Source organism: Anser anser (assembly GCF_964211835.1).
Source record: "Anser anser genome assembly, chromosome: 1".
Classification (NCBI taxonomy): Eukaryota; Metazoa; Chordata; class Aves; order Anseriformes; family Anatidae; genus Anser; species Anser anser.
Window position 1 is genome coordinate 126,166,286 of NC_139720.1, and position 17,111 is coordinate 126,183,396.

Here is a 17,111-nt window from a genome sequence, read left to right on the forward strand (position 1 = left end):
GTCAGAATAATGTCTGCTTAGCTGCACGTGCTTTATCTGATAGCCTCCATGGCATTGCTTCAGCTTCTAGCATAAGGTCAGTTATCTGCTTGCCAAACAGCACGTGCATGGCAGAGAGAATGACTATCTGCTCAGATCAGCAATAACTGGATACCCTTCAGCTTTTGAAACAGAAAACATACTGTGTCCTAATGGTTGCTCCTTGGCTGCTGTTCCTTACAGCAGTTCCTGTAATACTACGTTTTCCTGTAATAGTAGATGTGTCAAAAAGAGGGACAATCTATTAAGTGCAAAAAAAATAAATCTGAGTCTATATTATTTCCTTAATATAATTTATCATATGCAAGTTCTAAAGAGTTTTCCTAGAAACAGTGTTCAAGCAAGTTGTAAACCCATTTCTACAGGCTTTAACTACAATCATATATATATATATATATATTCATAAGCTGGCTTTACTTTTGCTTTGTTAGATCCTTTTTCAAAACATACAGTATTCTTTCTTGATTTTGTTATCATTCCAGCTAGGTCTGCACGTTGCCAGAAACAAGCTTTCAGCTTAAACGCCACAGCCTGCATCCAGTTTCAATCCATTAGTTTCAGTTCAACACAATTTGAAGCCACGCTCAAGGTTACGGGCAAAATAGAACTTGTGAATAACTTCACCTTGATTTATACACCACAGCCCCCAACAAGTTACTCAATGATAGACAGATATCACTAAGTCATGACCTGCTTACCTCTGTATGAATTCACACATAAGAAAGAATACAGTAATCCTATGCCCTAGTGCACTAGGGACTAGGCATCAAGGACTGCAATTAGCTTTATTTCCAAAACAAGGGGTGCTGTGGCAGAGAGCTGTTTAATTATGGTGCACTAAGGAGCAATGGTAGCAGCAGACTCCAAGACAGAATGTAATGATATGGAAGCACAGTGCTAGCGTGGCAGTATAATATGCTATGAATACAGCTTTCGTTATCACCTACTAATAGAAGGCCTGCTGCTTTTATTTTGTAAAGCAATATGGTGCAAATACAGCTTTTCGCTATCTTGTTAAATTATATGAAATTACCATTCATTTCTAACTCTGAGGAGTCATGGATTTTTGCCCATAGATCACCAAATCACTGAACTGTAGGAAATAAAAATGCAGAAGAGTAAGAACTGAGATGCTCTGTATTTAAGTCCTAGTGATTGAGGTTCTTTTTTGTCTTGCTCCCTTCATGTTTTTCACCCACATTTGTCTGAGTAAAATGAGTATGTTTAAATTAAAAACAGCTTACCTACCAAAGACTTGTTTAAAGTTTTAGACTGAACATTCTCTGAATGATAGATTGGCTTCCATTAAAATATTATACCTTAATTATGGATTTCTGTGCAACTTTTATGTTCACAGCAAGTTTGAGTAGTTTGAATTAAGGCCAGGTTAACATTTCATCCTTAAGAATGTTTCAATATCAACGCATATTAACCTTCTTTAAACGAAGATTCAGTAATGACAGTTCTATATGCTTCTGCTTGGTAGTCAAATAATTGAATTCTAGATTTCAAGCTCTAGTAGCAAAGGAGCACAACAAAAATTTGTTTGTTCAACTTGTAGTTTTAATGCCTAAAAGTAAAACATTGGAGAGGATTTGAAAGCACTTCCCCCCCCCCCTTTTTTTAAAGACTTTAAAGCAGAATTTTAAAGAAAACGTGTTGGAGTGGTATTTCAAGAAAATGAAAATTCTCTGCAAGTCAGGCATTATGGAAGATACTAATTTCAAGACTAAAAGCTAAGAAGTTATTTCCTTAAATTGAGAGCAGCATAAGTTTCCAATATTAGCACCTAATTTGTGGTTCAGCCCCCACACTGTGATACACCCGTGAATTAAAGCAAGAACTTGAATTTCCCAATGATACATATGGGATATTAGAAACACTGGAAAAGAGAGAAAACCCAAGATGTCACAGCACCTGGAAGTCTTGGATCCTCTACAGCTAAACAGAAAGTTTGAATCCAGTTTATTTAATCAACTTTTTCTAGCTACACTTATACTAGCAATGTTTCAGTAAAGCATTCGACCTATCACCCTCTGGTGTCTAGTTACTTGTGAGAATACAGAAGCCCAGACAAAGTCACCAGAACCTTTCTTTGAATATTTTTGATGGTCCTGAACATATTAATGGAAAAAATAAAAATGAAGGATAAAAACTTTTGCGAGTATAGAAATCCATCAGCAATAACTGTTTCTCCTCTCAAACTGTTGAGCAGGCAAAGATTATAATGCCACTTCTAACATACCTAAGCTGTCAGATAGCTAAGATTCTGCATTAGAAAAATAAAAATCTTTCAGAATAGTGCATCGGAATTGCAATTATTTCAGTTTTTACAAGTTCTACGTTGATTTTTGTGAAGACAAGAACTCTGCCAAGTTTCCACTGAAGAATTAAGCAATATTCTGCTTTGTTAAGGCTCTTGTGAACAATGAAGGACAGATATATTCGAAGTATTGCAAATTTGAATCATTCATTAGTAAGTATGCAAGTGATTTCTGGAATCCATTATACTTCATCAAAACTCCTTCTGACTTGAAGGAATTAGCTTGAACTTGATAATCGATGCTCAACACAAGCAAAACAGCAAAAAAGGACATTAAAGTGTACAGCATCAGTTTTATTTCATACATATACATTTATACACCCAGACACACAAAGCAAACTAGATTTCTCTACCTTCTTGATAATGCACACCACACATAAAACCGAAATTATTTACAAGTGTGCTTTTTGAAAAATAAAGATAGAAGTATTATAAGCCTCTAGTCAAAGTAAAACAGTTCTGCACAGAGGCATGATGAAAGGGCAAGATGACATCACTTGATATATGGGATTCACAATTTCATGCACGTGCTCAACGTTTATTTTCCACTGTTTGTGAATACAGCGATACTTCATTTCAATTGAATAATACTTCAGCCTCGGTGCTCTAATTGGGAAAAAATGTGCAGGTCAAGTTCTTAAAGCAGGCACTGAAAGAGGTTTCCTTCAATGAGAAGTATCTCAAGAACTTATATGTTTATTAACATAAAATATAACTCTACAGAATACCTCTTGCTATAGGTCTATGCTGCTGTAGGGAACATCGCAGCCCAGCTCAGCTCTTCATGGTAGAAAAACACTTACTAGGGATTATTTTCTAAGGGGCAGACTTTAGTTCAAATTCAGGAGTCTAGATTATCTCTAGATTTTTACTATTCTTCATGAAAGTTACACTTTCAATCTGATTAAGAAACTCCCAGATCATGCCTACGGTGCTTACAGCTTAGCTGAGAATTTGACCAAAGAGGGCGAAGGAAAAGCACACACAAAAATAACCCACTCTGTTCAACACTGGTAATACTAAACTGGAAGATTACACATAAAAAGAAGGTAGAAACAGGTAGAAAATGAGAACTCTGAAGCATGCCAGAGTTAGTAAAAATGAAGTAGAGACTGCGTAGATTAAGCTACATATTAGAAGTTACTCTGACAGAAAAGATAGCATTAAACATTTAGTTGTGGAAGAAGTTATCTTCAAAGGATTACTTTTACATGCACAGAGAGTGCAAAAAACTAAAAGCTATGCCAAGTGTCACCAAGGGAGGCCTTTAAAAAGATGTTTAATTAAAAAAAAAGGCTGTTTAATAAGGGCTGCATCATCCTGAATGTTCTGAACCTCTCACCTGTCTGGACTAGTCAGCCACACTATATACTAAAGCCATACAGGAAAGCATGCTCCCCTCTGACACCTTCAAATCTGCAATGAACTGATTGTGATGCGAGCCCTGAGGCTCTTGTACTAGTTGGTGTAACTGAAAACAGATACAGCCTTCAGCATAGGGCAAAAGAGAAGATACATCATCCGAACAGGGAGGTAAGCAGTGTCCAGATCTCCTGGACTTGACGTGAAACTACGGTCAGTGAACAACATTCAATGAACATCCTTCCACGGTAGAAGCAAGCCAGGCGTGCTTTATAACAATGCAGAGGGAATGGTACCTCCACAAGGCTGCATTTGGAGCAGTCAGCAACCACTACAGACAGAAAGAGATGGTAAAAATGATGGTACATTTGATTTTGCAATGAAGTATGACACATCTGAAGAACTGGTTTGATTACCCTTGCAACTTCAGATTCAGTTGAGAATACAGGTAAACTTGCCTAAATAAAACAGTAAGACATTAACATTTCATGAGGAGGTCACCCAAAAGGTGGCATCTAACATTAAAATCCTTTTTCTTATATGTGAAAAAGTGTTCCACCAAAACATTTCCACCAAAAACGAACCACACCATTAATGAATGAGATGGGTATCAGAGGGGGCAAAAAAAAAAAAGAAAAGAAAACATGAAGAAAACACACTATCAGCATCAGAGTTACACAGGCCATAACAGCAGGCTTGAATGCATTAAAGTCTTCCAAATGCAATACCATCAGATGGATAAAGATTTAAAGTGGAACATTTGAGGGGGTATATGTCAACATTATCACCAGGAAACCTTCAATCTGAGGGAAATTCAGGAAGCAGAGTTGTGTTTCCAGAGAGGTTTCTCTACTAATCTTTCTATTTAACCCTCACTGGGATTTAACTCTACTTTGAACATTCACTATTCTCTTTCCTGTCTTCTCCTCATCTTTTTTTCACCCGTAGTGCTAAGAAATGGGAACAAATACAGCATTGATAACAAGCACCACTCAGGCTCTAGGGATCGTATGTCTGTAGTGGGTAGGGAAGAAAATGTATACATCTTTTTCAATTGGAAGGAATGAACTTTCATGACAGTGCTCTCTCTGAAGCAGGGTCTTTTCAGTTCCTTCCATTGTACAGATGGAATTAGACAACTGTTGCAAAGCTGGATCTAGAAAAAAAAACAAACATTTGTTCCAGATCCTGCAACAGGAGGCACAAACAACACAGAGACTATTCACACACATGCAGCAGATGCAAATTCAATTCTGACAAATTCTACAAACTGCCAACAAAATACCGTGCTGACCAAGATTCAGATCACAAAAGGATTAGTTACATATAGAAAGCTACAGAAGAGGGTGCATACACATCTTGATTTCACCCCAGAAGAAGGCAGAAACTCAGCAAGAGACCATGAAGTCATGTCCCCCCAGAACATTACCAAATGCTCAGTTCAGCTGCCAGATTCCCCCATTCATGACACACCCACGTGAGAGCAAACTACAGGAGCACGGATGGTGATCAAAGTCACCTGCTTCATAAACCTAACATGGCTGCCACGTCCCTACCAGGTACTGGACTGCCCGGCTCATACCATAAAAGTAGCAGTAGTTTCTGAGTATTGGCACTTACCTGACACAGAGGAGACAGGAGCAGGATAAATAAAGTGCTTTTTCATCTTTTCACTGCACCTAGAGGTCTAGTTATCTCCGCTGGCTGTTTGACACTGAGCTGAAACATCAGACACCACACCACAGTAAGGCTCTAAAGCAGGAAAGTCCCACCCGCTGTATGTCAGGGAGGACAGGCTCCATTCAAAAGCCATAAAACAAGATCAGAAGCCTTTCACCTCCTATCCCTGTGAAACTACTTTTGGGTCTTTCCTAAGGCAAAACTAAAGGAAAACAGGAACGAAAGTGATCAACCACATCTATCCTCTTCTGTTAGGCTTTCAGAGTATTTTTAGCTCCTGTAATAGACAAACAAAACAAGTGAAAGGGAGGGACAGAGAAATCTTCAAAAGAAGATGCAGTAAGATCAAGGCATCAGAGCAGAATGAGCATAGGCTAAAATTAAGATCTTGCTGCTGAAACTAGTAAAATAGAGCTAAACAAGGATCTATGATTTCCACTGATTATACACCGTTTCAGAAGCATAGACTATATATTAAAGATAAATAAAGTATGCTTGCATAGCACTAACAGATGTGGCTAAAAAAATAAAAACACCACCACCCAGTACTTCAAAATCATTCCTATTCCCAAACAGGAATAGAGACTTTCAGCACCGTCTCTAGGGATTTATCTCACCAACCACTAAAAACATCAATCCCACAAAAAGCACACAGGGTTTGTTTGCTTGGGTTAAGAGAGGGCTTTGCAAGATGTAATAAGGATGATGAAGCAAGAGGAAAAGGCGCACACACCGTAATCGGAAATGCTGACTCTTGCTGACACTCACTCCCTACCACAGGCTGCCCCTAAGAAAGCTGTTTGTTTGAACTGGATTCCCTATTTCCTAAAATATTTACGTTCGCAGATGAGAGGTTAGCTGTTAACGCCGTATGACCACTGAATTGTGCCCTGTGGCATTTCAGTGCTAAGCACGCTCACTGCGCCCAACCTAACAAGCACACATGCCGGTTAGCTTTTGAGCTAAGCTTTCTAGCAGTCATGCGTCACATCATATGGACAATTTACCAGAGCTGGCGTACAGAAATAGCCGAGTTTAATAACGCATTTCTGATTTAGGCAATCTGACTAACAACAGATTCAAGCACTCTGACTGCCAGGCCAGCTGTAGCACTTTCCATTCCAAAGGAAGATTTCAGGGAGCTGCTCACTAATGAGAACACATTAGACTTTATTTCTCTATCTAGATGATCATCCCAAATCCTCTTCATGAGTCAGAGGTCTAGACTTCAACTTAAGGAGTTTAAAATTAAATATCATAACTACTGTTCAATTTGTACACAGAAAAAAATATACTCGTCTCCACTTACTTAAAAAAATCTCTGAAGCATCAGCTTGTTTACCCGTATGTGTATTGATTACTATGGTCATACAGATGAGTACCACGGGTGCTAAGTCAGTTCAGATTTTCACTTTAACACGAGTTAAGTACAAAATATTTAACCTCACATGGTTGTCATCAGTGTGTCTGAACAGCTCAACACAGAAGAAGCCACCGGATCCATTATGCCATTAGCTGCATGCTAGGACGTGCCCCTTGCTAACCCCAGCAAGCAGGCTGCAAGTGAACGGTCCTTCACGTGGAATTGGTTTTGTTGGAAAGAAGCTTAATTCGCTGCTGAGCAGGAACAGATGACAGAATGAAGGGTCAGGTGAACAATACATCGCCGATCTGTCAAAGTCTTCACCAAACTGCACTTAGAGCCACAGCCTTCACTTCACAGGAGGGATTTGAGGGAAGATGTTTGTCTCTCAGGAGGAAGAGATCATCAGGAAACCACTCATAACAGCTGTAAGCCAGCACCAGTTATTACATAAAACACCACAAATTAACAGAGATACATACATGTTTTAAAATAAACTTCCCTGATCTAAAAATATGTAGCTGCTCACCGTTCAGTTCTAATGAAATAAGTATTTTCAAGCACTTGCCAAGAGAGAAAAGAGTAGTCAAGCAATCCATAAGGTTTATTGCAAAGGTGCTCAAACAATTACCCACAGGCTGCTGGGGTTTTTTTGTGTGTGTTTTTTTTTTGTTTTTTTTTTTTTTTTTGTTTTGTTTTGTTTTTTTTTTAGAAGAATTCACATACACCCAAGGCTGTCTGTCCTCAGGGCAATTTGGGAGTAGGCTGGAAGTCAGGTGAACCATTTAACAGACACGCTCTCTTGCCTATTTCACAGGCACTACCCACAATATACGAGAGGCAAAGAACCAAAATGGTCTTAGGAGAAACCATGGTCCCTGCCTGATTCCTGAGCCTTGAGCTACCCACACAACCCGAAGACTCCCTAACCAGCAGCCTCCTAGAGAAAGTGCCTTTTCAGAGAGCATCCGCTCCTCTTCCAGTAACACCCCTAAGACACGAACAGAGAGTAGCCCCGGAGAAAGACAGAGGTGCAGCACAACTTGCGTCTACACTGGGAAGAGGCTCCACAGCTTTTAAATAGGAGACACTGGACAAGACAAACGCTGCATTGTGTTCCGGCGAGACCCACAATTTTCACAGAATCACTGGGGTTGGAAAAGACCTCTAAGATCACCTAGTCCAACCTTTAATGTAGCACTGCCAAGTCCACCATTAAACCACGTCACCGAGCTCTACATCTACATGTTTGAATACCTCCAGGGATGGTGACTCAACCACTTCCCTGGGCAGCCTGTTCCAATGACGCACAACCTTGTCAGTGAAGAAATGTCTCCTAATACCCAACCTAAACCTCCCCTGGAGCAGCTTGAGGCCATTTCCCCTCCTCTTATTACTTGGTGCTTGGGAGAAGAGCCCACTCCCCATCTCGCTAATGCTTCCTTTAAGGTAATTGGTTTTTTAAAGCTTTTAATGTAGAGGAGGCTTAAAACACCAAGCCAAAGATACTTTATTCTGTTTTTTGCTCTTCCATTATATTTGATTACAATAAACTGACTATGGAGAGGACTGATTTTGTACCATTGAGCTTATAATCACTTCTGCCTCCCACAGAAATGTATTTCACACTGTAGGCCATAGCTGGGTATTCCACAGTTTTAACAGCCTCCCTTCGCTCTCAGTTTTGAGAGCTTACTCCCAAACCCTTAGGGGAAATGTCCATAATTCCCATTAACTGTTTCAGAAAAATATTAAATGTTTCAGAAAAATACAAATCTCTGCATTATTCTTTAGTCCCAGTCAAGATGCCAAAGGGAAAGTTACTCTAAATCACCAGCATAAATAAAATTATAGTTTATGAGCAAAGACACACAGTTAACGCCAATTACATAAAAATACCACTGATAACACATGGTGTAATTTCCCTTCGGTCTCAGCGAGGTTAACAAAGCTGTTATCCACCTTGTTACAAAATGCTCTCAATGCTCTACAAAACATGTTACAAAAAGATTAGAAGACTCATCCTTGCCACCACTAGTTACCAAATCAATGTATTTACCCAGTCTACACTTTTTTTTTAAATGCTTGAGAAAGGAATAGAACAAAGTAGCAGCAGTTAGCAGGTAAAAGAAAAATAACAAAACATTATTCTATATTTTTTAACCTTTCCTCTTTCTCTATTTGCACAGTCTTACGCCTAATTTTGGAAAATAAAAACCACAAAAATTTGCACAAGTGTATGACATCAAAGAATTAAATCAGTGAAGGTATTTACAATACTGTGTTATTTATTTTACACTGACTGCAAACTAACATGCTAGAGTTATACGTGTACACGGTAAGCGTGGCCTCCACCCAGGGAAAAGAATAATTTAAACAGGTCAAAGCAACATGTTAGAGAATGTCACGTTTACATTCAGAAGTTCAGAGAACAGACGGATCAATATAATAGCTTCTTACAACACACAAAGAGCATTAGAAAAATATTTCAGAGTCACAGTTCAGCGCTTTAATAAAATAACCCTCCCTTTCAGCCTACTATTCCAACAAGAAAAATTAGACCCTTAAGTGACTCCAGGAACACGCACAAAAACATCAACATGCTGTAAGAAGGGTAGGTAGTAGTCTACAAAACACTTTTGCAATTTTGGGAAAATGGTAGCTTTAAAAAAAACATTAGTATATTAAGGATAACTGGCACCAAGAGAAGCTGCTTTAATGTGGCAGGTATTGAATTAGATAAAACGATTCTTAAATTCAAAGCCAAATCCTATAACTGATTACATTGTTTTGGACCACAGAAATACTGCTCTCTATCCACAGAAGAGTACTGTGAAAACTAGTTGCTGCTGGTGAAATGTTGACTATACGTGGAATATTTTGATAAAGATTTTGTACTGGTCTGACTGGGACGGAGTCAGCTTTCTTCACAACAGCCCATACGGTGCTGTGCTTCAGATTTGTGACCAAAGACCAAAACAAGAGATGATGACACAGCAGTGCTTTTGCTACTGCCCAGCAGCTTCGAGGCTCTCTCTTTCCCAGTGAGTGGGCTGGGGTGGGCAAGAAGCCAGGAGGGAACACAGCCAGGACTGGGTGGCTGACCCCAGCTGGCCAAAGGGATGTCCCATACTACAAAACGTCACCGTCAGCAAGAAAAAGCCTAGGGGGGCTGTCTTCCAAGACAACCACCACTTGGGGCATCAGCCTACTGGTGGGAGGAGATGAGTGCCTTAACACCACTTGTTTCTCTTCCTCTTTCCCTCTCTTACTAAACTGTCTCTCTTAGCTCATGAGTTTTCTCACATTTGCTCTTCCTATTTTCTCCCCCTGCCCCACTGGGGAAGAGGGAGGGGATGCAAGCGGCTGTGTGTGTGCTGAGCTCCTGGCTGGGCCAACGCAGCAGGACGCTGTACACCTGATGCACGTCTCGAAGTTACTCCACGCGCACTGACTGTTTACCGCCCCGCTATCTCCTGCTGTTCATCTGGGCATTACGTCACGACCACTTCGTTCAGTTTTTCAGCTATTTAAGTCAACATGACTCGACTAATTTTTGGCTTATCCTAACGTCCTTCTCCGCGAGAGGCAAGCACTGTGCTTGTCCAATCCCAGAGCCCTGGGACCATCACCACTGGTTACTGCCACGAGCCCCCCAAGCAACAGCTGGGCTGCACCAGGCCTCCCGCATTTACAAAAGAAAGCGGGCAGCTCCCCACAAACACTGCCTTTGCATGTTGCTGCTGCCATCCTCTGAGCCAAGAGGATCCAAGCAGACTTCAGCTTATCCAAAACTTGTATCGGCAGTGGGAGGGGTTGTGATTTCCTTCTTTTTCCTTAGCTGCCTGGATACTATTTTGTCTTTTCCTGAAGATCAAACCAAAGATGAACTCAGCAGTCTTTATCATTACGTACTTCACTGAGGTAAATGCTGTATTTCGATGTTCTCCTTAACTACTGCAAAATATCTTTTTCTCTGCTTTTCTCTCCCTTGCGTTTTCACCTTTACTGTTATTTGTACTGCAATCCATTATATATATATATATACACACACGAGAACTGGAAACAAGGACATAGATTTCTTAATGAATAGCATTTCAGTTCCTAACGCTGCTCTACTGTTCTCTTACCTTTTGTCTGCATCAGCATTTTGCTTTCAGAAATTGACACATCTGATATTCCTCACATCTTAGGAATTAGCTTTAAATATAACTGGATATGACAGCTCGGCTGTCCACAGCAATTTAAGGAATCTGTATTCCAAGTACACTAAAACATTGGATTCAGAATACATGGAGTTTAAATTACTGATTAAAAAAATGAAGTCATTTATTGCATAATCAAAATCATTAAAAATTTAAACCAACACTAGCATTTTTTGAGAACTCTGCAGAACTCAACTAGTGAAAAATGTAACTAGCAGCATAAGATTAATGAAAGCAAACCATTTCTGAAAAAAGTCACTATCAAACAAGCATACTTCACTCCCCAAACAGCCTCCAAAAGTGACTGATACAGACAGTTCTGTAATTGATCTAATTCTGCACCGTGAGCTAATACTACAGAGTACAACCCCAAAGGAAAAAGAAAAAAAAAAAAACCCAACCTTTCTCTCCCATACCACAGGTCAATAGTGACTGTTGAACCAAATTATTTAACTGGGACAACTCTTATGAACCTTCAGAACAATCGATACCAGGCCTTATAAAAAGCTTTGGTATTACAGACAGTGTGGGACTACCGCTGCATGCCAGAGAGGGGCAGAGCTGTAAATAGTAACAGGTTGTAAATAACAACAGTTGCATCACACAAAGGCTTCCAGCTACTTGCTGTGCTACAGCCCACTCAAAGACGACCCCTTTTTGTACTACGGGGTGCAGACGGAATCCATGCCCACAAAACCAAAAAGCAATACTCCCAAAACAATCCAAGCACAAGTGTACACAGACAATTCAGCATGCCCATCCAGCTTGCACTGGATCAAAAGGCTAGTCTGTCCATACAAAAACAAAGCCAAAGAAAGTTATTCTATTCCAACGCTAGGCAAAACTCAGAGCAGGATTCTATTTAAAGCTCTGACAAATATATCTAAAGAATAATACTGAAAACCCTGGAAAAGCCAAAGAAGTTAATGCCATGGTATTTTCGTGAGGCCAGAAAGATCTCATGTAAAGAATATATTTATCTTTACAAAAATGAGACACAATGTATAAATACCTCAGAGAAAAAAATCTGGGCATCAAAAGGATCCTAACCTACCAACGAAAGCTGTAACAAAATTGCTGGTCAGGAGTGAAGCCAGTAAGATTTAAAAAAAAGGCAATGTCTGACTAGCATTCATCTTTTGATCTGATTCAGCGGTTAGCATACCACTGGCTAGCGTTCAGGTTAAGACTTTTTTTTGGAAGATACACTTAAATCAAACAAGGCCTTAGAGTACACAGATAGCAGTAGAGCAATGCAGCTGTGTGCAATAAGCAGTAGGTAATTACTTTATAGCTCCTTTTAGCACTAAACTTTGTGAAAGTCTTAGCCAATCTCTCCACTAAAATTGCATTAAAAAAGCCTTTTGTGTGTAAAAGAATCTTATAATAGCCATCTTCTAAAAGAAGATCAATAATTAAGCTCAGAGACATAAGGCTGCTTTCGATCTCTACTTTCCAACCCCCATTATCTTGTTCAAATTTTGTCTGCTCGTTACCTTGTCAGTTTTTTGTTTTTAAGCATGTTTTCAGTTTCAGCGCTGATGCCTTCCCGCTGCCAACAGGGCAACATGAAGTGTAAACACTCCTGCAGGAATCTGAACTAGCACTGCACACACAAGTGACGACACCTGACAGCAACACCGGTACCTGGCCTGCTCTTCCTGCCAGGTTTGGAACAGGCCTACACGTTTCCTCAAGACAGGTAAGTTTAATGGGGACCACAAGCTAACCAATTTCATACCAGAGATTGCATTTAAAAATGAGGAGGATCCATTGCTCGTCTTTTCCTCCAGACAGGCTCCAGAACACGTCGGCACCCAAACGGCATGTACTCACTGTGATTATCTGCTGCACGCTCCAGTTGTTCACAGTACAGCACGACTGCAAAATTACTGCCTTTGTGATACTCCTCAATGCCAGGCTTTGCAGCAGTTGCCACAGACACTTTGTTTATAACCAATGAAATCAGGACTTCCTAAACCACGTTCCACAACAAGAGCTCATTCAGCCCGTGATTCGCTGTCTTCTTCCTTAAGTATATACTTGACATTTTTGTCCAAAGTCACGAGAACTATGCGGTCTGTGATCACTAACGTACGACAAACAGCCGGGAGTGCGTGCCACTCTGTTAAGCTTTACCTATACACATAAAGAGCTAACCAAAAGCACGTTTAACCTCAGCTACAAAATCCATCCAAAACGTTTGATCTGAGACTTCAAGCAAAAAAGGCTGCAGCTCCAACCGGCCAAGACAGCTATAGTACTAAACAAGCCCCAAAAGCACGGAGTACCTGATAAACCGCAGGTACTTCATCACCTGAGCAGCAGCAGTGAGGCTTTTGCGTTAGTATAGTTTACCAGTGTACATTCACAGAACAGCAATAGCAAACCAAAGTGAATCTTTCATGCATAATCAAAGGATTGCATGTAATTTACATCACTTCTCTTTACTCGTGCTCGATTATTTTGTAAATAACCTTTTCAGTACAAGTGCTCTGGTCAAGAAGCATTCATTAGTAGCCCTACTGCCAGTTGTTTACTGTCAACAGCGTGACCCAAACTACGCAGTCGCACAGAACTTGCTAGCTCGGGCACAGCCCCGTGACAGTTTGGCTGTAAGGCTCGTGGCTCGAAGCTAGCCCTTAGCAAGCCAGGTGGAGTGAGCGCAAGACTCTCCGGGTGCTTTTTCAGACGCTCGGGCACTGCTGAATACAGAAACTTCACTCTCTCCAGCAGAGACTCCCAACTGGTTATTTGCTTTCCCCAGACGTGCTTGACTGCCCGGTTACCCTCGTAAGTAGCTGCTGTGGCAGAACACTGGCTCTTCCAAATCAACCTGCAGTCCTATAAGGCTTGCTCTGCACAGATGGAGCGAATTTAAATTAGGATGTTCTATCAACGCTGACATAAAATACGGATCTCCAGTACTGGTATCCCACACCCCCAAACCAGTCCAACCCCAAAAGCATACAAAGCCTCACGCACCTGAATGTCTCTATTCAGAAGCTTGTTTCAGAAAAGCTATTTTAGCAATCGCAACTGTGCCATTTAGGAATGCCTGCACTTGGAAGCCTACCAAAATAACTTCCAGGGTAACTACCAAGTTTAGAAGTACACGTGTGAATCCAGGTTTTGGGGGGGCTGTTGGGGAGAGGGGGGGTTAGACCAGAATAATTATAGAGGCCTGTATAAACCGTGTGCTCAGTTTGTGACGCAGAGGTCCCAAGCCCATGACACTGCCACCCCTTACAAAGCTGTGGCCGCTACAAGGACAGTTGCACGCCTGACAGAAAGTAAATCACGTGGGGCAGAACATGGTATGGGGACACAAATAGGACTCGGCTAGAAAAAAGAACAGAAAGCCACTGCTTTAAGTATTGCTTTCTGTTTTGTTTCACTTTTTTTTTTTCATGTTAATGAGTTAGTTTAAGTAGCTAAACTGTTTTTTGTAGTAGTTGCACTGAGTTAAGCTTTTAAATGCAGTTAAGTTTAAGTTGCACTGCGTTAAGTTTTTAAATGCACGATGTAGTCAGTTTATGGTAGCTGCCTAAGACCAGAATTTCTTCTTCCCATCGAGCAGTCAGGCCACGTAAACATAGCTGAACTGCACCCTTAGTGTCACACTCTGGGAGCCTGGCCTATTTGCTCTCTTGAGAGCTTGTCCCCTGTGCCACCAATAAATTCTTTTTCAGGTAGCTCAGGCGGAAGTAATGTAGCTACCTGACATACTGAGTCTTGTCCAAGCTTTCCATGCCTACAGCACCAGAGTTCTTGCCCCAGCATCCACCACCTTGGCATTTTGTTGCCAATTTCTCCCAGAGGCCTCTGAAGTCTCCAGTCAAACTTGAAAACATCCAAAACCCTGAACAAGTTAAGTAACTGTGTGGTTTTTAACCTATTTGATTAAGCCACTGTAATCTTCCTACTCAGGTTTCCTCAGTAAACATGCACGCTAAAGAGAAAGTCGGTGGAGATGTAAGCAGCCCACACGGCTTGCTAAGTTTAAGCTGATAGTTTTAGCAAGACGCAGCGTAAGCTGCTAATCTTGTAAACTCCTGAAAACATCCCGTGGTGATCTCTGGAGCCTAAGCTGCAGGTATTTCTTTCTTTTCTGCAGAGGTTTTAAATGATAAAGATTACAGTTTTCTCTCAGTCTTCAGACATGACCGCACTAAACTATTTACCATAAGAACACACCAGATTTCACAACCACATCCAGTGACAGCAGCTGGGAGCGGACCCAGAGAACAGCACTGGCCAGGCTGTAACATACTTGCCTTACTCTGGTCATATCAACTAACTGAAATCAGGCTTAAAATGAAGAAATAGGACTACTTCCTCCTGGAGGAGATGGAGACATTTTTTAAACCATGAAGTAATACAAATACTATGAGGTTAAAAAAAACTAGCATTACTAAAAGGTTGCCACAGCAGAGATATCCAACAGCAAGTAGTACCGCAGGGACAACTTGGGATGGTGGAAATCCTCACCAAAACATTACGTTTTCCCAGAATACCAAAGACATTAAAATAAAAACTGAAGTCTTTACAGCCCTCTAGTCACAACTCAAGAGCCTCACAAATATCAGTGCTTTCCCAGCAACAACTCACAAACTGAACGTTCAATTAGACAATGGTGAAATGAATTATTTAGTGCCAGGACTAAAATAGAGATACTCTGGTTTTAGGCTGCTGCAGAGACATGGCACAAGCAGCATAAATGTTGGGTAGGGAAAACACAGCAGCAAAGGAATGCGTGGGGAAGGCCAAGACAGACTCGTGAACAGAGACGAGAGGAGGAAAGCACGGGTGCTAGTCATGTTCCCTTTTTGAAGTAACCCAGGACGAGGCGTGCTGTCGGTTTTTGTTTTGTTTTAATGATAAAAGCCCTGCGTCACTAAGACACCATAGCAAGAACACTCCCAGTGCAGGCTCTTTAAACTCGCAGCCTTCTTTTGCTAATGCCATTGCCATGAACATGCAACCGCTTCCACTTTTAATCGCTTTGTGGCTTAACACCACGGCCTCGTTTCTGTCTTCTCCTGCCTTCAACGTGCTACTGGAATGGAGGAGCACCATATTAAGCTTCACGGCGCTACGCGTGACCTTTATGTTTACTTCACAGGCAACATTCATGGGATAACAACATGTAGGCAGCCCTGGTGGCAGATGACGGCAGCCAAGCAACCTCTGACCCAGATATGAGAAACTTATTGTGAACTCGAGCAACACGCCAGCTCCCCAACAGCCACACCAGCCATTCCCAGACCTGGGTCCCGTGCTCCCGACGAGAAATACCTATTTATTCACCGGGAAAGCTGCCTAAAGCGCACAAAATCCCCACGAGCAGGTGGGGATTACACCCCAGCTGTAAGCACGGGCACGGGGGGGACAAACGTCTCCGGTCCCTCCTGCGGCCTCGGGGGAGGCCCGGCCTCGGGGGCAGCCCCCTGTGTCCCCCCGGGGAGGCGAGGCGCGGCCGGGCGGGGCCCCCAGCGGCCTCGCAGGGGAGGACGCGAGGCCTAAGGCGGCCTCGGAGGCCGGGGCCGGGGCCATCCCGGCGGGGGCCGCTCCCCCTCGGTCCCCCCCTGCCGTCACTCACCGAAGTCGAGGAACTGCTTGATGGAGAGCGGCGAGGGGGAGAAGCGCGAGTAGTACTCGATCTGCTTGGGGATCGGGCTCTTCAGCAGCGCCCCGCACAGCCGCATGGCGCCTCCCCGCCGCCGCCCCTAGCGCGCTGCGGCGCCGCGGCCACCCGCGCTCATGCCCGGGGGCAGCTCACGCCCGGCCCGGCCCGGCCCGGCCCCAGCGCACCGCCCGCTGCAGCCCGGCACCACACGGCCCGACCCTGCCCTGCCCTGCCCTGCCCGGCCCGGCACGGCACGGCCCGGCCCGGCACGGCACGGCGGGAGGGGCGAGCGCAGGAGGCCCGCCCCCCGCCCCCGCGCAGGCGCGTGCGGCGACGGTTGGAGCCCCCCTGCCGCCTTCGCCAACGGTTGGGACGCTGAGGCGGGGGCCCCGTACGTGTTTCCGAGACCCCCCTCGTAACGCAGCAGCTGCCGTGGTTGTGCGTGCTGCCCCACCGCATCTCCCACAGCCCTGTGTTCCTTGTGAAAACAACCCATACCCGGTGTCTGTC

At 42.7% G+C, this 17,111-nt stretch overlaps 1 protein-coding gene across 1 annotated transcript in view; it reads right to left on the minus strand.

Moving 5' to 3' along the window:
- PDK3 (pyruvate dehydrogenase kinase 3) overlaps positions 1–16,836 on the minus strand; it is a 54,724-nt gene extending 37,888 nt beyond the window's left edge. The window contains exon 1 of the mRNA XM_083836901.1: positions 16,575–16,836. Coding sequence (XP_083693027.1) covers positions 16,575–16,680 — 106 coding nt within the window. The 5' untranslated portion in view covers positions 16,681–16,836. The remainder of the gene's footprint in view (positions 1–16,574) is intronic.
- Between the last annotated feature and the right edge of the window lie 275 nt (positions 16,837–17,111).